Source organism: Arachis duranensis, chromosome 1 (genome assembly GCF_000817695.3).
Source record: "Arachis duranensis cultivar V14167 chromosome 1, aradu.V14167.gnm2.J7QH, whole genome shotgun sequence".
In the NCBI taxonomy this organism is placed as follows: domain Eukaryota; kingdom Viridiplantae; phylum Streptophyta; class Magnoliopsida; order Fabales; family Fabaceae; genus Arachis; species Arachis duranensis.
Genome location: NC_029772.3, coordinates 82,035,412 through 82,061,465, shown reverse-complemented (window position 1 = coordinate 82,061,465; position 26,054 = coordinate 82,035,412). Strand labels below are relative to the sequence as shown.

The window sequence follows — 26,054 nt, the reverse complement described above, 5'->3', positions numbered from 1 at the left end:
GATTCTATTCCGACATGATCGAGAACCGATAGCTGAATAGCCGTGCTGTGACAAAGCGCGTTGAACATTTTCACTGAGAGGATGGGAGGTAGCCACTGACAACGGTGAAACCCTACATGCAACTTGCCATGGAAAGGAGTAAGAAGGATTGGATGAAGACAGTAGGAAAGCAGAGAGACGGAAGGGACAAAGCATCTCCATACGCTTATCTGAAATTCTCACCAATGAATTACATAAGTATCTCTATCCTTATTTTATGTTTTATTCATAAATAATTCATAACCAATTGAATCTGCCTGACTGAGATTTACAAGATGACCATAGCTTGCTTCATACCAACAATCTCCGTGGGATCGACCCTTACTCGCGTAAGGTTTATTACTTGGACGACTTAGTGCACTTGCTGGTTAGTTGTGCGAAGTTGTGATAAAGAGTTGAGATTACAATTGTGCGTACCATGTTGATGGCGCCATTGATGATCACAATTTCGTGCACCAATGTTGCATATTAGACTTTGGCTAGTTTATATTTTTATCTTTGAACTTTACAAATGTTGCATTTTGTTATATATTTATGCTACTTTAGTTTTATTTTATCATCATGTTATTATTTATGATATTTTTGTCAAATTTAAATTTTTATTTTTATTTAAATTACTTAATTTTATCATATTATATTGCTCTAATAATTGATATTAATAAATTTATATATTTAATAAAATTTTACGTTCCGTTTTACGATTTTTAATTATCTTTTCGATTTTATGTAAAATCTCGATTTTTGCTACCTTGACTTCCACTATCTGAGATACAAGTTTCTCTAGGTGAAAGCAGTGGCTAGCCACCACGTGCTCTAGGTGGAGACTCGATACTCTGCTGACCCTATGTCGTAAGTGTGACCGGACACTGTGAAAGTTCCGGATGAGCTCGCCCTCGTCACTACAAGAAACATCATTAAAATCGACGGCTAAGCCGTCGATAATATTAAATTTCGATGGCGGAGGTGATCGCTATTAAGCTTGTCGATTTTTCAAAATTCTAATAAAATCGACGGCTTGCCTTGACGTCGATAATAATGTAATAAAATCGACAGCGTTTTCGTCTATAATATGAGTTTGGAAATTCTGCCTCCTTACTAAAATCGACGACCTTTCTGTCGATATTTGATTCAATTAAATCGACAAGAGTTTCGTTTATAATATGCTTAATAAAATCGACACAGTTTTCGTCGATTTATTAATTTAGATACTGACAAATTCTTTGTCTATATTTTGAATTTAAAAAGCGACAACTTTTCCGTCGATTTTAATAGTTATATGTTTTAATTATTTTTTTTATTTTAATAAATAACTAAACTTAGACTTATATTCGTTTAAATTGCAATCCACTAATAATACAAAATATTCAAAGTAAAGTAATTAAATAACCTAATCGAGTGCTTCCAATCCATAATCTCTTCCAAATCCACTCATCTTGTAGCCTCCAAAAGGGCAATCAATATCAAAGGCAAAGAAGCAGTTGATCCAAACAATACCTGCTCGGATGGACCTTGACACTGTGTTTGCAATATCCATGTTCTTTGTCACAATTCCCGACGCTAGCCCATATTTGCTGCTATTCGCCTTCTCAATTCTTTCCTCAATGCTCCTGTTTTTAGTATAATATTAAAAGATTTAAAGTTTGATTCTCGTTAACATGAAAACATTCATCTATTTTTATCTAACAGCTTAAACTTTTACGAGAAATGATTTCCTAACAAGTTAGGTGAACTTGTGAATATATTAATAAAAGAGTCATCGAGATAAAAGTGAATAGAGAGAAGAATTTGCCTTCGAACATTGAGGGCGAAAAAAATACAAGATGTACTTAGTACTTACTTGAACTTAGAAAGCACCATGACAGGTCCAAATATCTCATCTTGTGATATTAGCATGTCCTCCTAAAATGGATAGTGTGAAGCAATTATGAATATTAATAAAGAAGGCCAGTTTTCATGTTTCTTGAAGAGTTGAAAATGCACCTTAACGTTAGAGAAAATTGTAGGCTCAATGTAGTAGCCCTTGTTTCCAAATCTTTTTCCCCAGTTAAAAGGGTAGCTCCTTCTTTCTTTCCAAGCTCAATATAGGACAGAATTTTCTCAAACTGTGCCTTACTAGCTGCAGTTTAAAATAATAAAAATGTGCCTTACTAGTCTGCAGTTTAAAGTAATTGTGCCTCTCTTTATACTTCATGACTCCATATGATTATATAGTATTTTTCAAGTTCACATTATAAATGTACTTGTTCTTGATTGAAAAGCTAGTTTCATGCAATGAATTTTTGGAATTTTTTCTTTATATGTTTTTCCATTTATGCACATGTGTGATGGAAGTTTTCCTATCCAAAATTGTAAGACATGCATCCAGATATTTTCCATTTGATATTAAAGCAAAGTTATGGACGAAAAACAATAATTAAGTTTATTTATATAAAAATATATAATCAACCTGAATAACTATATATCTACAAAATTATTTATTGAACCAAGATATGTAGCAGAAAAGTTTGCACTATTTATTATATGAATAATTCATCTGCATCTTCATCTCACGAGAAGTACAAGGATGTTCTCCACACAAAGAAGCTAAACAAATAAAATAAAATGAAATATATGAATCATTAGAAATAACGTAACTTATATTCACAAGCATTCATAACTTTGGTCAACATTGACTTTTCAATGGCATCATAGTTCTTCTCTTTTGGATAGTATCATCAATCACATAATAAAGTAATTGATTGAGTGGTTACATAAAAGGATCTTATTATCTTGTAAATATTAATGTATTAAAAATACAGGGTGAACTTATCATATAAATTCCATCATGAAATATTTTGGATTCATCTAGAAAACTAATTTCTCATATCACTTTATAGTGTAAAGTAGCAATTGCATACCTTAAAGATAAACATATAAATGGATTGGGAAGCATCTTTGCTCTTTAAATCTACAGAATTAGCACGGTACCAAAAGATCAAAGCCATGATGACATGTGCTATGACCTAACAAAATTGAATGATACAATACAATCATTACCTTCCGGCCAGTCTCTGTCGAACCAGTAAAACTGACCTATAACATAACATAATCAAATCAAACCTTAGTACTAGTAGAACCATAGACGGATAATTTGAATAGGAAATTACCGCATCCACGTCCATATTAGGTAGTTGATTGAAGCATATAATGAAATAAGCTTCCTTTGTATTTTTTGCATTGGATACTTTCCCTTTATGCATAATAAATGACACAACAAACAACAGAGTCATATGAAAATGATTTTCCAAACACACTTCTCTTCTTCTTTTTCATTTTGTTATCCAACAGAGTCATATATATATATATATATATACATAATAGAATGAACTAACCTCTTGTATAGATTTGTTATGATCTTTCGAGTTCACAAATTCATTAACCCCAAACTTCTTAGCTGCCAACAATAGTAAATGAGAAAATACCATCAAGAAGTGAATACAATCTCTAGATTTAGGAAACTTGCTCTTATTCTATACTGAATCATCTACTACATTTGATTCAAAAATTACTGCATTACGCCTAGTTCTTTTTAGAACCAAATGGATCCAGATTAAAATGTGAAGTTCCGCAGCCGACGGATTACAAAAGGAAAAAGAAATCTAGCAGTAAAAGCTGTGATATGGACATTAATAATCTGAATTTGGATGCAACCATGAAATCTAAGTACTTGCATAATCAACACTCTCGGCGGCAATCAAAAGATGATCTTGATCTGGATAACATAATTGAAGAGTTTTGTCACTTTAAAGAGTCTTGTTCTGTGAAGCATGGCAATGATAGAGGAGTTCATACTCGGTCAAACCAGAAGCATGCAATTTCTGAAAACATTGCAAGAGAGGTAATTCATGAATTTGTGAATCAGATGATACTGAATGGCAAAGATCTGGCAGAAGCTAGAAAATACCTTCATTCGCAGGAACTTATGGAAGCACTTCAACTTATAAGCTTAGACAAGGAATTGTTTCTTGCACTTATACAAAACCCAAATTCACTTTTGTTGAAATGTATACAAGAGTTTGTGAAATTTCATGGGACAGATAACAATGAATATAGTTCTGTTACTTGTTCCAACTTCACTGAACAAGATCTTGGAAATGTGGAACAAACAAGGGAAACTGTAAACCACAAGAAGCATAACTTCTTCAGGAAAAAAAAACAAAGTTTCAGCTGAAAAATCCAACAAGTGAGAATGGCAAAACTGAGACTTCAAATAGAATTGTAATTCTGAAGCTTGGATCAATTGGATTGCAAAATTCTGAAACCAGAAACAACATTGCCTCATCCCTGCAATCTCATGCTAATCAAAATGATTGATTAAATTCAGCACTCCAAGTTGTAAAATGAATACAGTGGCCACTCATTAAGATTATTAGCAAAAACCCAATTTAAAATAACAAATGCAGAAAAATGAAAAAGAGAATCAAGCCACTTCAAAAAAGAATTGCTAAAACCGCCACGGCTAGGAACATTGAAGGAATCGCTCCTACTCCTAGCATCAACCGCCAACCCATTCGAAGTGAAAGCTTTGAAAATGCATAGTTTGAGATGTATCCCAGCAATATTCCTCCGTTCAAAAAGACCTGAAGGTATGTATAAATTTTAAATCACATGTGAATCAGTTTAGTGCACCAAAATATTATCCCTGTGCAAAGTTGTCTAATATAATATGAATATGAAATGTTATGCACTTGCTCAAAATTAGAAACTAAATTAACTCTTATGTATAGTAGCTAAATTAACTATTACGTATTTATCTATAAATATGTGTTATTGATAGTCAATTTAGTGGTTTATGATTGAATTTGAATTATGAGTTTGTAATTTTCAAAGATTATGCAATATACATACATCACATCTCAAATGCGTGTCAAAGTACTCTTGGACTCTTGGTCACACACAGAGTATCTTCATTGGATTCCAGAATTGTATACGACACGATGTTAACAGTTAATTAATACTATGGTTTAGACTTTAGAGCCAAACTATAACTAGGTATTTTAATTGCATTGTATTCAGAAAACAGAACCCTAAAAATCAAATGCGATCTAAAATAAAAGTTCAAGTATGATATGAACCACACGCTAATATAAAAGATAAGACAAATTGAAAGAGAGTAGAGATGATATATGACCTCAGGCAAGGAACAGAGGAAGCCACGGGAAGAAGTAGGAGAGATTTTCGAGGTGTAAAAGGGTGCAATGAGGAAAGCAAAACCGATTCCTATGCCGGCGACAAACTGGCCGAACATGAGGAACGCATAGTTTGGTGAAAATCCCATCAGAATTGCTCCGACGGAGTGATGGCGGCGCAACCGTGAAGTGGGCTGAAATTGTGTTTCTGAATGTAGAAAAGAAGTGGAATGTAGAAAAGAAAAGAAAAGGATAAAATTGTGTTTCTAACTTGGAGCGGGAAGTGGGAGTGGCCGGTGTTTTGTAGCAATAAAAATCGACGGTGTGTATGTTGATTTTATTTTGAAAAAAAAAAGCAATGTCTTTAGCGTCTATTTTATACATTGAATCCACACTATCTATTTGATTTTATAAAGCAATCTGAACCGTTTAAATTTATCGACGAAAATGTTGTCGATATTTTAAATATAAAAATAGACGCTATGTCTGTCGATTTTAATATAAAAGTATTTTCGACCCCCGCTCCATCAACAATATGACGATAGTTAGAAGAGATTTAATGTATCATAAAAAACGACGGCCAGGCTGTCGATTTTATTATTTTATTTTTTAATTTTATTTTTAAATATCGACAGCAAGCCGTCGAAAATTATCGATGGGAGAGATAGCCGTCGATTTTTTGCGTCCATAAATATGCTTTTTCTAATAGTGCGTGAATATACACCAATGAGGGTGTTGGATATGAATTATGATTTATGTTGAGTATAACTCGAGTTGAGAATGCACGACAGAGGGACAGTCCAATGGTTAGCTACCAGGAGTTGTCGGGTTGGCTTTACAACTGATAGATGAGACTCATCAGCCATTAGGACAGGCATACATCATATGTATATTATGTGAATTATTTGGAATTGCCTAATTGACTGCATATTACTTGCTAATTGTCTAAATGTCGTATCTGTTTCCTATTTAAGTTCGAGGATTGTCTTCGACATTCCCAGGACATTACATGTTAGATATGCGAGCACTATTACCATACTGAGAACCTTTGGTTTTCACGCATGCGGATTTTGTGATTTTCAGATGCAGGACATGAGGCTTCTCGCTGAAGCATGCTGGAGACTTCTGGATTAGCGAAGATCCTTGGTTCTCGAAACCCTATATTTTGGTTTTATGTTTTTGTTATCTTTACTAATAATACAAACTGTGATGACTCTTCTTAGAGGAGATTTTGGAGAATATGTTTTCTGTATTTTTGTCCCTTTGGATTTCTTGCTTTATATATTTCTATGTATACATCTATGCTCAGACCGGTTATCTTCGCAACCAGATTTTGAGTTTTGATATTCCTGTTTTTGACACTTCTTTGTATATATATAATCTCGCGTTAGCTTATCCTTTATTCGTTACGTTATCAATCGGAGTGTCGCGCTTTCGAGATACGATATTGTTTTACCTCTTTTTCTTCAAAGGCTCCTAGTTATAATAATTTTTTTCATTACTATGCGTACTAAATTTTATTTTTAGAGGTCGTAATACCTTGCCATCTCTGAATTATGACTTAAGCATAAGACTCTGTATGGTAGGGTGTTACATTATGGTATCAGAGCAATTCGTTCCTATAGAGCCTGAGGGACTGACTGACTATGCATCTGTGCATTCTCTGTATGTGTGTTATGTGCTATTAGTATATCTACTTGATATAACTGGCATAAACATTCATGAGCATGCATTTGGGACTTTGAAGTACTAAACTTCCGATATTAAGACTGATCAACTTGATATCAATTGTTTGGTATGTATAGGAACCAGATGGCGCCTCGTGGACGCGGTAGAGACCGTGGGAGAGGTCGTACTAATGATCGGGGGCCGGGTGTAGTTGGAGAACATGGCTGCTGCTATGCAGGCCACTGTAGAGGCTCTTGGGCAACAGATGAATAACCATGGCAATGACGGAGGTGGAACTTAGGGCTCGATAACATTGGCAACATTCTTGAAGGTTAATCCACCTAAGTTCAAGGGAACCACTATCCCGACTAAAGCCGATACCTAGTTTCAGGCTGTGGAGCGAGCACTGCAAGCACAGATGGTACAATTCTGTTGATAAAGGAGCAAAAGCATGAAAAATCTCTGCATGAAACAAATTCTCAAACATAGGTGGATTTTTGTTAATATACAGGGTAAAAATGATAAAATAGATCACACTAAGTGAAAGTATGATTTTGAGCATTTTTAGCACACTTAGTATAATAAAGATCATCTTGTATATTACTTTGATACACTTATTTGTTTGATGATAGCTAAGTAGAAGCAGAGAAGTAGAGAAAAGCAAAGTTGGAAAGCTAACGTTGGTCGCAAAGTTGGAGTAAACGTTGGCAATGAACCAACGTTGTATGGAAAAATTGAAGAAACAACATTAGTGGGAACGTTGGTGAAGCAATGTTACCTCCAACGTGCTCGACAAGAAGCATGGAAAAATCGGCAGCCACGCGTATGCGTCACCCACGCATATGCGTGAGCGTGAAAAATTGGCAATCCACGCGTACACGAGAGAAGGAAAAAATTGACAATCCACGCGTACGCGTCGCCCACGCGTAAGCGTGGGTAGAATGTTGACGCGCCAACATTGTCTCCAATGCTCACTCAAACACTAGCAACACAGGTCACGCGTACGCGTGACTGGAAAAACGTTGGTGACAACGTTTGCATGACAACATTGACGAAAGTGCTGCAGCGGGCCTGGGAACGTTCTTCTCGATGTTTGTGACACCAAAACGGCCCAAATAATTGCCAATACACCTCCGGATCATGGAAGCAAGCAGAGCCCATCAAACATCACTCAATCCAAGGCACAAGAAGCATCTAGATTAGGGATTTTCATCTGTAATTTGCATTTTCATCTTTTATTTTGTAAGCCTATATAAAGGCATCAGCTGGATTAGAGAAATTATTCTGGATTGGAGGGGAGTCCAGAATCATGCATTCAACATCCCCTGAGACACACTATTCACACACTCTTTTTCCTTTTCTTTTCTTTTCTTCCTTAGTATTAGTTTCATTTTAATTTGTAATTTTCATTATGAATTTTGATGTTTCAATTCCCGTTTTTAATTCTTAATCTATATCTTTAATTTTCTGCACTTCTTTTCTTTTCTTTCTGCACTTTCTTCATTTTTTGTTTGAACAGAGCAATGAATTAAACTAACTCTTTTCATTGAGTTAGAGAGCTCTACTGTTATTTAATGGATCAATTGTAGTTTTCATTCTTCTTCCTCTATCTTTTCACTTGGTCTTGCTAGAAAGCTTTCAATCTTCATTCAATTGAACAATTGTCTCAACGGAGAAATTGTTCATACTTGGATCTCCTCTGAACCTTGGAAGAGGAATGAGGGGATCATGCTAGAAATACTTTCTTATATTGGATTAAGTTGGGGGTTGGATAGATATAGTGACATGTAATCCTACCAATACTTTGATTTATGAAGGTTTGTGGTATAATCAGTGACCAAGCTTCATCTCTTTTCATGAGCAATTAAATCAAGAAATTGGGCAATTGTTCAAGCTTAGAGAGATTGGATTGCCAAGGAATTGGGATCCCATCACTTAAGATTGCCAAGGAGATCAATGAATGCATTGATTGAGGAAGAGATGAGAATGAACTTGATTTGGAGAATTCAATATCTCTTTAATCCTATGCTTTTCTTTCTTTCTTTTTAGTTATTTACTTCCATGTACTTTTCTTTCTTGCATTCCCGTCCTTTATTTCTCTTTTATATTCCAACACTTTACTTTTCTTTCCATTTACTTTCTTGCACTTTATTGCTTTCCATTTATTCTTATGTCATTTAAATTTCTTGTTTGATTATCACTCCAACTTGAACCATCTAACTAGGCTAATTAATCAACCATTGATTGCTTAATCCATTAATCCTCGTGTGATCGACCTCACTCTTTAGTGAGTTTTATTACTTGATACAACCCGGTGCACTTGCCAGTAGTTAATGCGGAGGAATTAATTTTTTCCGTATCAAGTTTTTGGCACCGATGACGGGGGTTAATTATGATTAACAAATTACCGATTGGTTGACTACCTAGATTAGACATTTTTCTTTCTGTTCATTTTATTGCTTTTGTTCTTTATTTTCCATGCTCTCTGACTTTTTGTATTAATGCCTCACCAAGAAACCCCTGCTTGTGACATCTCTGGGTCTTGGTGATTGTGTTATTAATACAACAGCTTATTTTATTTAGCTTTCTATCAAATAAATTGGCATATGGTTACATTCTAAATTTGGTGTTGCCATGCAACAATCTATTTTCAATCTTTCTGATACGTGCATCAATTCTAAGAGAAAGTGTCGCACTAATTTTGGCACTAAGTTTGGTGTGCCACTTATTTTTTTTTCTATGCAATGTATCCAGCAACACCACTTGTTTGTATAATCATAATTCCTTTGCTTTTTAGGCCTGCAGTTTTATTTTTAAATTTTACTTGCTTAACCACATGCATCACTCACATTTCAGTGTGTAAGACATTCATGACCCATCATAGACCCTATCACCACCGTTTTAATTGTTGCTTGAGGATAAGCAATCATCCTAAGTTGGTGTGGGAAGGGAGAAAGTGGGAGAAAAATGACAACAACAATGAAGATGAACTACAAGGTGGTAAAGTTCCTTTTTCTCTTATTTATTTCCAATATTTTCAATTGCATGATTGTCTTCTATCTTCTTTGTATGTATGTGTGATTTCTCCTTATGAATAAGAATAGTTTGATGTTTGAATTGTGACATTTTACCATGATATCATGATTTCCATCTTGAATTTTGTGAGTCCACAGCAATTTAGTTTCATAATCATAAACAAACAAGGTCATTAAAGAAGAACTTAGCATGGACATATAAGTATTTGAAGGCTAGCATGATTATTTTGTTGTTCAATTGCATTAGATTTTATTTAATTGAAGTTTTCATCTAGGACATTTTATGAAATTTTTTGAAATCATGAAAACCTTGAAGAAGCAATTGCAATTAAGGCAAGAAAATGAAAAGGGAAAGAATGAGAAAGCTGAAGGCTCTAAGTACCAATGACAATTCAATTGTCAGTACTTGTGGTGTTTATGTATCAAGCAAAAAGCTTGAAAACAAAGCACTTAGAGTCAACGCTAGGCTCAAGTGCAAAGGCACTCCCTTAAAAGCTCAAGGCTCTGAGCATCAATGATTAGAGAGTCAAGAAAAGAAACAAATGAGCATAAAGAAGTTCTCTGATTAAATGCTTGCGGTGTTTATGTATCAAGTGGTAAAACTTGAAAACAAAGCACTTAGAGTAGTAGCTTTCAACTCATGGTGCAAAGCACCCAAGAAGCTAAGAAAAGAATGAAAAGCTTGTTTCAAGGAAGAAACATAAAGAAAAGAATTTCATCAAGTGAGCTAGATAGAAGTATCAATCATTTGAATTTCTCTTGTAATTGTTACATGTATAGAAAACTAGCTGACCATGAACATTACACTACTATTCATCTTACCTTGGATTGTCAAACCTTATTGCATGATTCTCCTCTTGCTTGGGGACAAGCAAGATTTAAATTTGGTGTTGTAATGCCAAGGCATCATGGCCTGTTTTTCTATGCTTTTTCAATAGATTTTAGTTTAGTTTTCATACAAATTCTGTTTATAAAGGAACAAAAGCATGAAAAATCTCTGCATGAAACAAATTCTCAAGCATAGGTGGATTTTTGTTAATATACAGGGTAAAAATGATAAAATAGATCACACTAAGTGAAAGTATGATTTTGAGAATTTTTAGCACACTTAGTATAATAAAGATCATCTTGTATATTACTTTGATACACTTATTTGTTTGATGATAGACTAAGTAGAAGCAGAGAAGCAGAGAAAAGCAGAGTAGGAGAGCTAACGTTGTTGGCAAAGTTGGAGTAAACGTTGGCAATGAACCAACGCTGTATGGAAAAATTGAAGAAATAACGTTGGTGGGAACATTGATGAACCAACGTTACCTCCAACATGCTCAACAAGAAGCATGGAAAAATTGGCAGCCACGCGTACGCATGAGTGTGAAAAATTGGCAGCCACGTAGAAGGAAAAAATTGACAATCCACGCGTACGCACCACCCACAGGTATGCGTGGGTAGAACGTTGACGTGCCAACGTTGTCTCCAATGCTCACTCAAATGCTAGCAACACAGATCACGCGTATGCGTCGCCCATGCATACGCGTGACTGAAAAAACATTGGTGACAATGTTTGCATGACAACATTGACGAAAATGCTGCAGCGTGCCTGGGAACGTTCTTCTCAATGTTTGTGACACCAAAACGGCCCTAATAACTGCCAATACATGCCTGGATCATGCAAGCAAGCAAAGCCCATCAAACATCACTCAATCCAAGGCACAAGAAGCATCTAGATTAGGGATTTTCATTTGTAATTTGTATTTTCATTTTTTATTTTGTAAGCCTATATAAAGGCATCGGCTGGATTGGAGGAATTATTCTTGATTGGAGGGGAGTCCATAATCATGCATTCACATCCCTTGACACACACCATTCACACACTCTTTTTTCTTTTCTTTTCTTTTCTTCCTTAGTAGTAGTTTCATTTTAATTTGTAATTTTCATTATGAATTTTGATTTTTCAATTCCTGTTTTTAATTCTTAATCAATATCTTTAATTTTCTGCACTTCCTTTTTTTTCTATCTACACTTTCTTTATTTTCTGTTTGAACAGAGCAATGAATTAAACTAACTCTTTTCATTGGGTTAGAGAGCTTTATTGTTATTTAATGGATCAATTGTAGTTTCATTCTTCCTCCTCTGTCTTTTCTCTTGGTCTTGCTAGAAAGCTTTTAATCTTTATTCAATTGAACAATTGTCTTTACGGAGAAATTGTTCATACTTGGATCTCCTTTGAACCTTGGAAAAGGAATGAGGAGATCATGCTAGAAATGCTTTCTCACATTGGATTAGGTTGGGGGGTTGGATTGATTTAGTGACATGTAATCCTACCAATACTTTAATCTATGAAGGTGTGTGGTATAATTAGTGACCAAGCTTCATCTCTTTCCATTAGCAATTAAATCAAGGAATTGGACAATTGTTCAAGCTTAGAGAGATTGGATTGCCAAGGAATTAAGATCCAATCACTTAAGATTGCCAATGAGATCAATGAATGCATTGATTGAGGAAGAGATGAGAATGAACTTGATTTGGAGAATTCAATATCTCTTTAATCATGTGCTTTTCTTTCTTTCTTTTTAGTTATTTACTTCCTGGTACTTTTCTTTCTTTCATTCTCGTCCTTTATTTCTCTTTTATATTCCAGCATTTCACTTTTTTTGCTATTTACTCTCTTGTACTTTATTGCTTTCCATTTATTCTTACGTCATTTAAATTTCTTGTTTGATTATCACTCCAACTTGAACCGTCTAACTAGGCTAATTAATCAACCATTGATTGCTTAATCCATTAATCCTCATGGGATAGACCTCACTCTTTAGTGAGTTTAATTACTTGATACGACACGGTGCATTTGCCGGTAGTTAATGTAGAGGAATTAATTTTTTTGTATCACTTCCAAGAAGAGTTCTATAAAAGTACTTTCCAAATTCTGCCAGAACGGCCAAGGAACTCGAGTTACTGCAGCTGAAGTAGGGTGCTATGTCCGTATCTGAGTATACTGACAAGTTTGAGGAGTTGTTCAGGTTTTTCTGTATGTGTGAGGGAGCTCCGGGAGACTTTGAGGAATAGAAGTGAATTAAGTATGAAGGAGGACTCCGGAGCGATATCTTCAGTGCAGTGGGATCAATGGAGATCAGAACTTTCTCAGAGCTGGTGAAAAAGAGTAGGGTTGTTGAAGAGTATGTGAAGAAGGCAGCTGCAGAGAGAGGGAATCATAGGGGACCATTCCCACAGAACCGATGGAAGAGCTTTGCTCCTAGAGGTCCGCCTTTTAAGCAGGGAGGTTTTGGATCACACCAAACTCAGGGTCAAAACAATTTTAGGAGATCCAACAACAACAACTCCCAGGTAAAGAGATTTGGGAAACAGCCTCAGAACGAGCAAGCTTGTGCTTGGTGCAAAAATCACCATCTGGGAGCCCCTTGCAAGGAAGGGTGGGGCTTGTGCTATTCTTGTGGTAAAGCGGGACATAAGGCCGCAAACTGTCTGAAGATCCAGAAACAAGGTGTCGGGAAGGCACAGCAGACTGGTCGGGTGTTCACCACCTCAGCTATAAGTGCAGAGGGATCCAAGACACTTATCCGAGGTAACTGTGAAATGGTTGGTCAAACTTTAAATACTTTATTTGATTCAGGAGCAATACATTCATTCATTGCATTCGAAAAAGCTAGTGAGTTAGGCTTAAAGATTGTAGTTTTAGATTATGACCTAAAGGTTTATAATGCCACCCATGAAGCCATAGTAACTAAGCTAGGATGCCCGTAAGTTGCATTTAGGGTCAAGCAATGTGACTTTGTCCATAATTTTATCTGCTTGCCGATGATCGGTCTTAATCTTATCTTGGGATTAGACTGGTTATCTGAGAACCATGTCCTGCTCGAATGTTCTGCCAAATCGGTGTACTTTATGCCAGAAGATACAGAAGGACCGGTTGTATTGAATAGTTATTACTTAAATTCTATGATGGTGAATTGTTCTGGAACCGAATGTCAGGGTATTCTGTTGTTAACCGCGGGTGTTTCAGGTGATGATCAAAGATTGGAACAAATTCCGATTGTGTGTCAGTTTCTAGAGGTGTTTCCTGACGATATTGATGAATTTCACCTAACCGAGAGGTTGAGCTTGCTATTGAGTTGGTGCCTGGGGTTGGACCAATCTCGAGTACTCCTTATAAGATGTCATCACTAGAAATGGCCGAGCTAAAGTCTCAGTTAGATGATTTGTTGGGTAAGAACTTTATCCGACTAAGTGTTTCCCCGTGGGGTGCACCAGTGTTACTGGTAAAGAAGAAAGACGGGAGTATGTGGCTCTGTGTGGATTACAGGCAGCTAAACAAGGTTACAATAAAGAATAAGTACCCATTGCTGAGAAATGATGATCTCATGGATCGGTTACAAGGAACTGGGTTTTCTCCAAGATCGATTTGCGATCTAGTTATCACCAGATAAGGGTGAGGGGTGAGGATATTCCTAAGACCGCTTTCAGGACTCGTTATGGTCATTATGAGTACACTGTAATGTCTTTTGGATTGATAAATGATCCTGCAGTGTTTATGGATTATATGAACAGAGTCCTTCGTCCATTTTTGGATAAATTCGTTCTTGTCTGACGACATACTGATTTACTCCAAAACTGAAGAAGAGCATTCAGAACACATGAGGACCGTGTTGCAGATACTAAAGGAAAAGAAACTCTATGCGAAACTATCTAAATGTGAAATCTAGAAGAAGGATGTGAAGTTTCTGGGTCATGTGGTCAGTAAGCAAGGGATAACAGTAGACCCATCTAAAGTGGAGGCGGTAATGAACTGGGGGCGACCAACCTCAGTGACTGAGATAAGGAGTTTTCTGGGCCTAGCTGACTATTACTGAAGATTCATCAAATATTTTTTGCAAATAGCTTTGCCATTGACAAGGTTAACCCACAAGGACGCGCCATTTGTATAGATTCCTGAGTGCGAGGAGAGTTTTCAAGCGTTGAAGCAAAAGTTGACCACTGTGCTTGTGTTGGTGTTACCTGAGCCAAATGAGTCATTTAAGGTATACTGTGATGCTTCACTGAAGGGTCTAGGGTGCGTGCTAATACAGCATCGTAATGTGGTGGCGTATGCCTCACGTCAGTTGAGACCTCATGAAGTTAATTATCCTACGCATGATCTGGAGCTTGCTGCGGTTGTGTTTGCACTAAAGGTGTGGAGGCATTACCTCTATGGGGTTAAGTTCCAAGTCTTTTCTGATCACAAGAGCTTGAAATATCTCTTTGATCAGAAAGAGCTTAATATGAGACAGAGGAGGTTGATGAAATTATTGAAAGACTATGACTTTGAGTTGAATTACCATCCGGGGAAGGCGAATGTAGTGGCGGATGCGTTAAGTCAGAAGTCGTTGTATGCTGCTTGGATGATACTTCGAGAAGAGGAGTTACTCAAGGAATTCAAGAGTCTGAAGATTGGTGTTCAAGAAGTGTCAGGAACTCTGTGTTTGAGTCAATTACAGATCTCAAGTGACTTTAAATCCGAACTCCTTAAGGCTCATGAAAATGATGACGCGTTATCGAAGGTGTTACCAGCTATTGAGCAAGGGAAACAGTAGAGAGTGTCGGAGGATCAAGATGGGTTATGGAGATTCAAGGGTATGATCATTGTGCTAGATGTTGGCACTTTGCGGCAAGATATCTTAAAGAAAGCACACAAAAGTGGATTCTCTATCCACCTGGGAAGTACTAAGATGTACCATGATCTAAAAGCAATGTTTTGGTGGCCGAGTATGAAGAATAATGTGGCAGAATATGTTTCAAAGTGTTTAATCTGTCAGAAGGTAAAGATCAAACACCAGAGACCTTCTGGGACGTGGCAACCTTTAGAGGTTCCACAATGGAAGTGGAAAAGCATTGCGATGGACTTTGTGTCGGGATTGCCAAGGACTAAGGCTGGTTTTTATGCTATCTGGGTGATTGGGGACCGACTGACGAAGTCAGCTCACTTTTTACCCATTCGGATGACTTACACCCTTGAGGAGCTAGTGCGGTTATACATAAAGGAGATTGTGAGACTTCATGGTGTACCTGCTACTATAATCTCTGATAGATATCGTCGTTTCACTTCAACATTTTGAGGTGCATTTCAGAAAGCTTTCGGAACCCGATTAAGCTTGAGCATAGCTTACCATCCTCAAACAGATGGTCAATCTGAGAGGACGATCCAAACCTTAGAAGATATGTTGAGGGCTTGTGTTCTAGATCAGCCGGCAAGCTGGGATCGATATATGCCGCTAGTGGAGTTTGCGTACAATAATAGCTACCATGCGAGCATCGGAATGGCTCCATATGAGGCTCTATATGGGAGGAAATGTCAATCTCCGCTATGTTGGTATGAAGCTAGGGAGAAAGGCTTGTTGAGGCCGGAGATGATAGCTGAAACCACTGAATAAGTCAAGAAAATCTGAGATACGATGTTTACTGCGCAGAGTCGTTAGAAGAGTTATGCCGATCAGAGGCGGAAGCCCTTGGAATTTGAGGAAGGAGACCATGTTTTCCTTAAAGTTACTCCAACTACAGGAGTAGGTAGGGCAATTAAAGCAAAGAAGTTGAATCCTCGGTACATTGGTCCATTTCAAAGCCTGGAGAGGGTTGGACTGGTGGTGTATCAGATGGCTCTACCACCTCATCATTTGAACCTGCACGACGTGTTTCATGTGTCGAAGCTTCGGAAGTATACTCCTGATGCTAGCCATGTGTTAGAACCTGAATCGGTTCAGTTAAAAGAAGATTTGACGCTTCCGGTGCCTCCAATCAGAATTGATGATACTAGTATCAAATGGTTGCGTGGAAAAGAGATTTCATTAGTCAAAGTGGCATGGAGTCGAGCCGGTGTTGAGGAGCACACTTGGGAACTTGAATCAGAGATGCGATCTGATTACCCGCACTTATTCTCAAGTAATTGAATTCGAATTTTGTGGGCAAAATTCCCAATTAGGTGGGTAGAATGTAAAACCTGGTTAATTAATGACTAATTAACCCATAAATTAGAATTTATTCTAAAAAGTCAAAAATATGATTTTTATGGCTTAATATGATAGAGGAGATTGAGACAAGAATTTCGATATCAATTTTGTAGAAATCAGACCAAGATTGGACCGAACGGGCTAAACCGGACCAACCGGACCCATATTGGGCCTTTGGCCCAATCAAACTAAACCTAAAACCCTCATTTCAGTACTCTCTCTCCTCACTAAACATAAACACACGCTGAAAATGGTGGAAAGGAAGGGAAGAACACTCTCTCAAAGTTCTACCCTTGTTTGATCTTCAAACCACCATAACTTTTGATCTAGAGCTCCGATTGCCGCACTGTTTGCCGCCACGCATTCACCGCGAAGAGCTATACAAAACCCACTACTTTATTCTTGAGGTAAGTCACGATTTCATCTCGGTTTTTCATCCCTTAATTTCAAATTTTTGGGTGAAAAGTTTTGAGATTTTGGGCTCTTTGATGTTATAGGATCCAACTCTCTTGAAGGAGAAGATTAATCTTGTCTCTTTGAACCTTGGGTGTGGTAAGATTCTCAACCCTAGTGCAATTTGTTGTTCTATGATGTTTGGGTATTGAGATGTTGTGTTTGGGTATGATAATTGTGGCTTAGGTAGGTGTATGTGAATATTGGAGCTTGATTGAGATTTTGGAAAGCTTGAAAAAGGGCTTTGGTGGGTAAAAATCTATTCTTAGAGGTGTTGAGACCTTGAGAGCTTGAGGACAAGTAATTTGAAAGTGCTCTGGTTGAGCAGGAGAAATCGACTAAGGTATGGTCTCGGTTTTCTGTATCTAAAATGTAATATGGTGTGAAAACTTAGGCTAGAGGCCCTAAGATAGGAATTAAATTGTTGATGTTGTTAAATGGTTGTGATATATGGTGTGGTCATATATGTGATTATGAATATTGATGCCTTGGTGGTATGATGCATGAGAGATATGCATGTTGTGATATATGCTTGATGATTGATTGAGGTTGAATTGTGGGTGAACCCATGTGGATGGTGAGTATGATATTGGTTATGTGTAATGGTGTTGTTGGAAATCGGTATGAGAAAGAGTATATGACATAAAAATGTGTTTGAGGTTGAGTTAATTGAGTGGGATGGATTAAAATGATGGAATGGTGTTTTGTGATTTTGATGAAAATGTTAATGTATGAGTTGAGGAGGCTTGAGGTTGATTTTTGGTATGTTTTGGGTTGATTTCAAAAAGGGTTGAAATTGGTATGTTTTTGTTAATCTTGAAAAGGGTTGAAATTGGTTTGTTTTGAAAAGGGCACTTTGTGGTTTTGTATGAAAATGTGGTTTTTGGGCATACTTTGGAAGAGCATAACTTGGACTCCGGATTTTCGTTTTGTGCCAAACTTGTTTATAAATGAAATTAGATCTAGGATGTTCATGTCGTTTGAAGAATGGGCGAAAAATGATTTGAAACGAAAGAGTTATGTCCGTCGGAAGATTGGAGTTTGAATCTGTGAATTCTGCAGTTTTTAACTTAGAAAATTTTTGGTAGATTGCGCACCCACGCGTAGGCGTGGCCGATGCATACGCGTCGGTGAGCTGCACCAAATGGCCAACCAAATTCCCAAAAGTTGTGCGAGAATTGTGCCAGTTTTGTGCGTGGGGCACAAACGCACCCACGCGTAGGCGTCACTTGGCTGTTTTTCCATCCATGCGAGTGCGTGGGCGATGCATACGCATCGATGGACTTTTTGGCTTTTTCACGTGTACGCGTGGGCGATGTGTACGCGTGACCTTGTTTTCTCTCCAAAGTTGATTTTTGAGTTTTCAAAGCCAAATTTCATACTTCTAAGCCTCCAATCTCACCCTTTATGTCTTAAATCATTATGATATGCCTAGCAATGAGAAAGGAGCTTGGGAGTGTGATAACTTGTGAATGAAAAAAGGGATAACTAATGATCAATGATGATCAAAGATGATTGTATGAGATACGGAGGATAGCGGTGGAAGTGCTTTATGTGCCATGAGCCGATGGACTGTATTTGTTAAGAAATTGGCTGGATTTGGATTGAATTATGACCCGAATGGCTGAGTTATTGCTGAGTTACGATGGAACCATTATTTATTATGGCTGAGTATAATTGCATATATGCGTATTGAATGAAATGTGAATGTTGCACTTCCACTATCTGAGATATGAGTTTCCCTGGGTGAAAGCAGTGGCTAGCCACTACGTGCTTCAGGTGGAGACTTGATACTCTGCTGACCCTATGTCGTAAGTGTGGCTGGACACTGTGAAAGTTTCGGATGAGCTCGCCCCCGTGAATATACACCAATGAGGGTGATGGATATGAATTATGATTTATGTTGAGTATAACTCGAGTTGGGGATGCACGACAGAGGGACAGTCCAATGGTTAGCTACCAGGACTTGTCGGGTTGGCTTTATAACCGACAGATGAGACTCATCAGCCATTAGGACAGGCATACATCATATGCATATTATGTGAATTGTTTGGAATTACCTAATTGACTGCATATAACTTGCTAATTGTCTAAATATCGTATCTATTTTCTATTTGTATATCTCTTGCCTGATATAACTGTGTTTGCCATATTATACTCCTGCTGGTGGTTGGGAGGTCTGAAGGATTTGGAAAGGGAAGTCTTAGTTAGACTGAAGATCCATAGTCAGTTGCCATTCATGGTTTAGTCTGTTTATAAGCTTTGATTTATTTGTTGGAAGTTCTAGGATTGCCTTCAACTTTCCCAGGACATTACATGTTAGATAGGTGGGCACTGTTACCATACTGAGAACCTCTGATTCTCACCCATGCGGATTTTGTGGTTTTCAGATACAGGACGTGAGGCTTCTCGCTGAAGCATGCTGGAGACTTCTGGATTAGCGAAAATCCTTGGTTCTCGGGACTCTATATTTTGGTTTTATGTTTTTACTCAGATACTTGTTATCTCCACTAATAATACAAACTGTGATGACTCCTCTTAGAGGAGATTTTGGAGAATATATTTTCTGTATTTTTGTCCCTTTTGGTTTCCTTTGGGTTTCTTACTTTATATATTTGTATATATACTTCTATGCTCGGACTGGTTATCTTCGCAACCAGATTTTGAGTTTTGATATTCCTGTTTTTGACACTCCTTTGCATATATATAATCTCTCGTTAGCTTATCCTTTATGCGTTATGTTATCGATTGGAGTGTCGCGCTTTCGAGATATGATATTGTTTTACCCCTTTTTCTTCAAAGGCTCCTAGTTATAATCATTTTTTCACTACTATGCATACTAAATTTTATTTTTAGAGGTCGTAATACCTTGCCATCTCTAAATTATGACTTAAGCATAAGACTCTGTATGGTAGGGTGTTACATCTGCCATCAATAATACTTATCTCATAGAACTTGTTGGTCAGTCGATTGCAAAATGCTCAGAAATCCCCAGAGTTCTGGCATGCACGACTAACATCGAACCATCCACTTTGTCCATTACCAACATGTCGACCATAAGCACCGCCCACTAGGACCATCGCTGCCTTAAACTCCTCAATTACCATAGCTGCTGCTGCCGCCATCTTATCCACCACCCCTGTTGTCCCTTCCACCGCGACGACTCCCCTGAAAGTTGGAGCCATCATGTACTGACACTAACCATCTTGATGCAAAAAAAAAAATATACCCTATAATCTCCTCCTTCAAGTCAGTATATGATCGAAAAAATTTGAGAAAAATAGAATCAGAGAATTGAGAGGGCAACTGAAGAAGAGGAGAAAAATGTACCCTTATTGCTGTGATTCAAATTTTAAATTTCACCTTCTCAATATTTGTTAGATGAAGAAAATAAATGTTGAAGTAAAAAATGAAATAAAAGTAAATGAGAGAATGAGGGAAAGAGCAAAGAGAACAACATAATACATCTAACTCTAAAACTCTATCCTTCAAGACACGTTGAATTTTCACTACCTGACAACCTTCTATTAATAGTTTAGTATTAGGGTTTTTTACTTAAATAAATTGTATGGGAGTCAAAATTACCCGATTCCCCTGAAACGGATTCTAAAACGTGATTACCCTCTTGGTATTATTATATAAATCGTTCTAGGGTGTAGAGGGTTATATAAAATGTGAATCATCTCAGCCTAGGACAATTAATGCATGAACTTGTAAGGCAAATTAAGCGTAAATTGTGCCATGGTCTCTAGGGTTAAAAGGAGACTATAAATCGTCCCAGGGTGGTAGGTTTCACATGTTCATAGACTAAACCTCATTGGGTTGCCACGATTTATGCCTTATTGAGACCCTCTTTAGCCTGGCGCAATTTATGTGTTGGTTCGTAACACTAACTGGGCATGCCCAAGTTAGTAACCATAAGGAGGTAAGGACGATTCATCTTTGTAGTGCAGGGTGAAGCTGCTGCGGCGTAAAGGTGAGAGGAGGTTTGGGAGCCACTATTTTGACCAGAGAGGAAGTTTGGGGGGAGAAGTGTTTCGGGTGTGGGGACCAGCCCGTGGCAGAGGTGCAACTGGTAGTAGGCAGAGGCGTCTAAGTGGCGCAGGTGGTGGTGGGAGTGGGCCGCCGGTGGCCGGCTGGTAGAGGAAGTAATCCGTCCAGCGGTGATAATGGCCGTGAACCAAGGAGATATGTACCGCCTGAACAGCATAGCACATGTTGCTGGATTTATTGATCAAAAGGTAAGTTTTTGAATTTTGTAATGTTGTTGAGTCGATGCCATGGGTATGTTTAGTACATTAATATGTTGGATGTTAAAGTATGTTGGATGATATTGTATTGGCTGAATATGCATCTTAGAATATTTTTTTATTAAGACGTTGCCCGATACCATGTTTAGTGATTTAGTTAGTTTTTGGTTTAGTATAAGACGTTAAAAATTAGGGTTCTTAATAGATTATGGAATTCTCTCATGATAGAGTGATGGTTCTAATGGTAGGATCGGGGATGACACGAGGTCCCTCGTATACGGGTAAAAGATCATCCTGGATAGGCGGAGAGAAACCCATCTTGTAAACATTGAACACGGTCTTCATGCGGTAGACTTCATCAACGTAAGTCCTCCAGTCCAGTCTACAAAATGAGCATGCTACAAGCACATGACGACATGGGTAATAGAGGGCTTGAAAGTACCTAAGTCGCATGTGCGGGCGGATAGAGACACCCGACACACACTCATTGCAATCCTGCCCGTAGTCGGCGCAAGTTCCTCAACGACAAACTCAGAGTTTCCCCTGTCATACAAATCTACCCGCATATTTCTAGAAGCTTGTAGATTCCTCTCGATCGCCTTCACAAGGGTTTGACAAAATTCTTGCTTTGCCCCGACAGGGAGGTTGCGTGTACCCTTAAACACGGCGTTGATACACTCAGAGATGTTAGTCGTCATATGACCATATCGACGACCACCATCCCGATGTTGGGTCCACAACTCTAACCCAATCCTGTCGCACCATTCAACCATTGCAGGGTCTTCCTTCTGCAAAATGTCCATGTAATACTGGTGATCCTCCTCAGTCTTTGCATATGCGGCATTCACAAGAATCCTCTGGGCTTTCTTAGACTTGTATGATAGGGCAAAGTTAGCCGCGATGTGTCACACACAAAATGCCCGGTATGTCGTGGGTGGGAGCCATCCACCGTCTTCCTCAAGCAAGGCAGCCTTGATGGCATTGTGCCAATCAGATATGACTAAAATGCCGGGTTGAGGGGTGACATGCTGGCGGAGGTGACTGAGGAAAAACTTCCACGAATCCGTGTTTTCGCGTTCGACTAACACGAAAGCCACTGGGAGAATGTTCGAGTTTCCATCTTGGGCAATATCCATTAGAAGAGTGCCGCCATACTTTTCATACAAATAAGTCCCGTCGATGGATATCAGTGACTTGCAATACTTAAATGCCTCAATGCATGGAGAAAATGTCCAAAATAGTTGATGAAAGAAAACCGTTGGCGCATCTATGGTATTACCTATCCTCACTGGCGAAGTGCGCAAAAGCGCAATAGTACCCGGCATATACAACTGAACCCCGATGATCCACCGTGGTATGTGGTGCGGTGATTTACAACCACAGACTAACCAGCAAGTGCACCGGGTCGTACCAAGTAATACCTCAGGTGAGTGAGGGTCGATCCCACGAGGATTGATGGATCAAGCAACAATAATTGAGTGATTGGCTTAGTTAGGCAAGCAGAAAAGGGTTTTGAGATGTTCAAGAGGTTTAAGTTGAAAACATCAGAAGGCAGGCACGCAAGTAATTTAGTTGGGAATAAAATATGGGAGAAAACAGTTAAGGTTTCAGAGTTATCTATTTTTCCGGATTAACTTTTCTTACTAACTATTTTAATCATGTAGGATTTAATTTATGGCAAACTATATGTGACTAGACCCTAATTCCTTAGACCTTTCTAGTCTCCTCTAAAATTCATTAACTGCCAATTCATTGGTCAATTAATTCCAATTAGAAGCTGCATGATCAAATTCCAGTTTATATGCCACAAAAACTCTAATTACCCAAAAATAAAATGATTATATGTCACGTATCCCATTAAATCCAGATAATTAAAATTTAGAAGAATATGTTTTCAAGCTATTGTTCAAGTAAAGAGCTTTTCCAAATTTTACAAGAACTCAAATAGAAAGAGGGTCATACTTCCGTTCCACCCAAATTCATAAGATAAAGAGTGAAAACAATTCTTAAATTATAAATCCATACATGAATTAAAGTAGAAAAAGTAATAAAATCAATCCATACAAATAGACAGAACTCTTAACCTTAACAATGGAGGATTAGTTACTCATGGTTCAGAGAAAAATAGGATTCTCATAAAATATACAGAGTTCCAATTTGATGGCCTCCTTCAAGTAAACTAATGGAATCCCTTTTTATAACTAATCCTAATAAATTTAAAATCTAATTATCTAAAATTAAAAATAATATCTTTTCCTAAAAATAAGATTTGAATTTAAATCAGAATAATCAGCAGGTCTTCAGTTGATGGGTGGGGACCACATGTTTTGTCCATTCTGCAGCTTCTAATTTGTGTTTTCTGGGCTAAAAACTGGGTCAAAACAGCCCAGAAATCGTCCCCTGCGTTTTTCTACGTTTTCTGCAAGTGGCGCATGTCACGCGTACACGTCAGTCACGCGTACACGTCGATGGTCTTTTTCGCAAGTCACGCGGACGCGTCGGTCACGCGCACGCGTCGCTGTGCAATTCTTCAAATCACGCATACGCATCAGTCACGTGCACGCATCGCCATGGAAAGCTCTAAATCACGCGCAGGCGTGAGTCACACGTACGCGTCGCTCCTCGCTGCCATCTCCTTTGATTCTTATGCTACAGAAACTCCACCAAATCCAGCCAAATGTTACCTAAAATAAACAAAATTGCAAAAGACTCAAAATAGCATCCATATTGGCTAAATGATAATTAATTATTTATTAAACTCAATAAATTAGATGCAAATTCACCAAGAAAAGATAGGAAAGATGCTCACGCATCAGTATGTGGTTGTAAGACTCCTCCCAATCTCCATATATCTGAGCAATTGCCTTCTGCTTGCCCATCCAAACCTTCCTATAGCTGGGCTTGAACCCAAACTTCGAAGACACCGCATTCTGTAACACCTTAACCGAGATCGATACATTAGCCATCACCAATGATATAATCGAGGCACATATGACATGGTAATCGAGCTGCCTGTGATCCATCGAAATCTCCGTTAATTGACACGTGTGTGGTCCATTGCACTTTCTGACTTCCCAGTAGCCTTTCCTCTGCCTCATAGTGACACGGATCAGCCAGTTACAACCATTCCCGAACTGGACACACTTCCCATGATACTTCAACTGGTCGGACTCAAACACTTTATACTCTACACCACGCCGAATATTATAACTCTTGATTGTCAGTACAACTTCCTCTTTTGTTTCAAACCGTTGCCCGACCTCAAACTCGTCCGTGCCAATCACGCTAGGCCTTTCTCTGTGAATCACAGGGTGATGCTGGTCTACATTTGCGGCCTGGTTCATTGCTTCAAGGTCCAACGTGGTGAAGTGTCGAAGGTACTGCTGTGTACCACTGCTACCATGGGTTTGAGCTCCCCCGACAACTGCGGTGTCCTCTTCGCCGTCACTCTTGTCACCAATAATTGGTGGCTCCAAATCTGATCCATCATCACCTATAGTTGCCGCAAACAGATCTCTCTCTCTTACCTCCATGAATGTGGTGCACCATCCACTACAAGTGCAGATCCGATCGCAACTGCAAGCTGGAAGAAGCTATGCCCATCACCCAAGTCATCACCCGGGATAGGCAAATCAGCAGCAAAAGACGGGGACAAAACAAGTGGAGTCGCCGGTTGCCCTGTTGGAACGGCGGTGAAAGTCCCTTCTATGACGCCATTGGGCAGATTCGGAGCAGATCCCCTGTTGCTGCCCTCCACGTCAACCATTCTAGCAAACAACTCCAGCGTGCCTAAGTCGGGAAATCTTGCTTGACTGTGAAATATAACTCGCATGTCGTCATCACCCAACATCGCGTACTTCCCAAACTTAACATAACATTGCTTCAATGATATCGGAATACGAAAAAATAATTGCTTCACACGTTTTTTACTACACTTTCCAGCCTTCTCTAATATACTACTGTGCAAATCCATCAACGTCGTTGACGGAGTTATAAACACACCTATCTGCTTTTTGCTAGAAAAAGTTACACCCTCACTTGTGTTTTCATCAATTTTTCTCCGGTGATGTACTAACAAGAAAATACTCTCCGCCATCTCTCACACCCTTAACAAATGTCCTGTGTGTTTCATCTGTTTGAAACTCCTTCATTTATAGAGTTTCTACCTGTGTAAATCGTCCTTACCTCCTTAGGGTTACTAACTTGGGCATAAAGTGTCCCAGCCCAGTTAGTGTTACGAACCAACACATAAATCGCGTCAGGCTGAAGAGGGTCTCAATAAGGCATAAATCGTGGCAGCCCAATGAGGTTTAGCCCATGTACACGTGAAACCTACTACCCTGTGATGATTTATAGTCTCCTTCTAACCCTAGAGACCCTGACAGGATTTACGCTTAATTTGCCTTACAAGTTCATACATTAATCGTCCTAGGCTGAGATGATTCA

General features: G+C 38.4%; 2 protein-coding genes and 1 long non-coding RNA gene across 3 annotated transcripts; all 3 read right to left on the bottom strand.

The window, feature by feature from the left end:
- Positions 1-1,346: 1,346 nt before the first annotated feature.
- Positions 1,347-2,101, bottom strand: LOC127746918 (aldehyde dehydrogenase 1-like). The gene is made up of 3 exons (XM_052261243.1): positions 2,020-2,101; positions 1,877-1,938; positions 1,347-1,646 (listed from the first exon to the last, which is right to left on the bottom strand). Exons 2-3 carry the CDS (start codon positions 1,930-1,932, stop codon positions 1,427-1,429), a joined length of 276 nt encoding a protein of 91 aa, XP_052117203.1. The 5' UTR covers positions 1,933-1,938; positions 2,020-2,101; the 3' UTR covers positions 1,347-1,426.
- A 1,379-nt stretch (positions 2,102-3,480) lies between these two features.
- LOC127747069 (uncharacterized) lies at positions 3,481-5,510 on the bottom strand. The gene is made up of 3 exons (XR_008008923.1): positions 5,210-5,510; positions 3,983-4,658; positions 3,481-3,896 (listed from the first exon to the last, which is right to left on the bottom strand). It is a non-coding gene; the product is annotated as an uncharacterized LOC127747069 (long non-coding RNA).
- A 17,003-nt stretch (positions 5,511-22,513) lies between these two features.
- LOC107492369 (uncharacterized) lies at positions 22,514-25,704 on the bottom strand. Its single transcript, XM_016113391.1, has 3 exons — positions 25,155-25,704; positions 24,418-25,086; positions 22,514-22,896 (listed from the first exon to the last, which is right to left on the bottom strand). The coding sequence occupies exons 1-3, from the start codon at positions 25,702-25,704 to the stop codon at positions 22,514-22,516; spliced, it is 1,602 nt and encodes a 533-aa protein (XP_015968877.1).
- Positions 25,705-26,054: the final 350 nt, after the last annotated feature.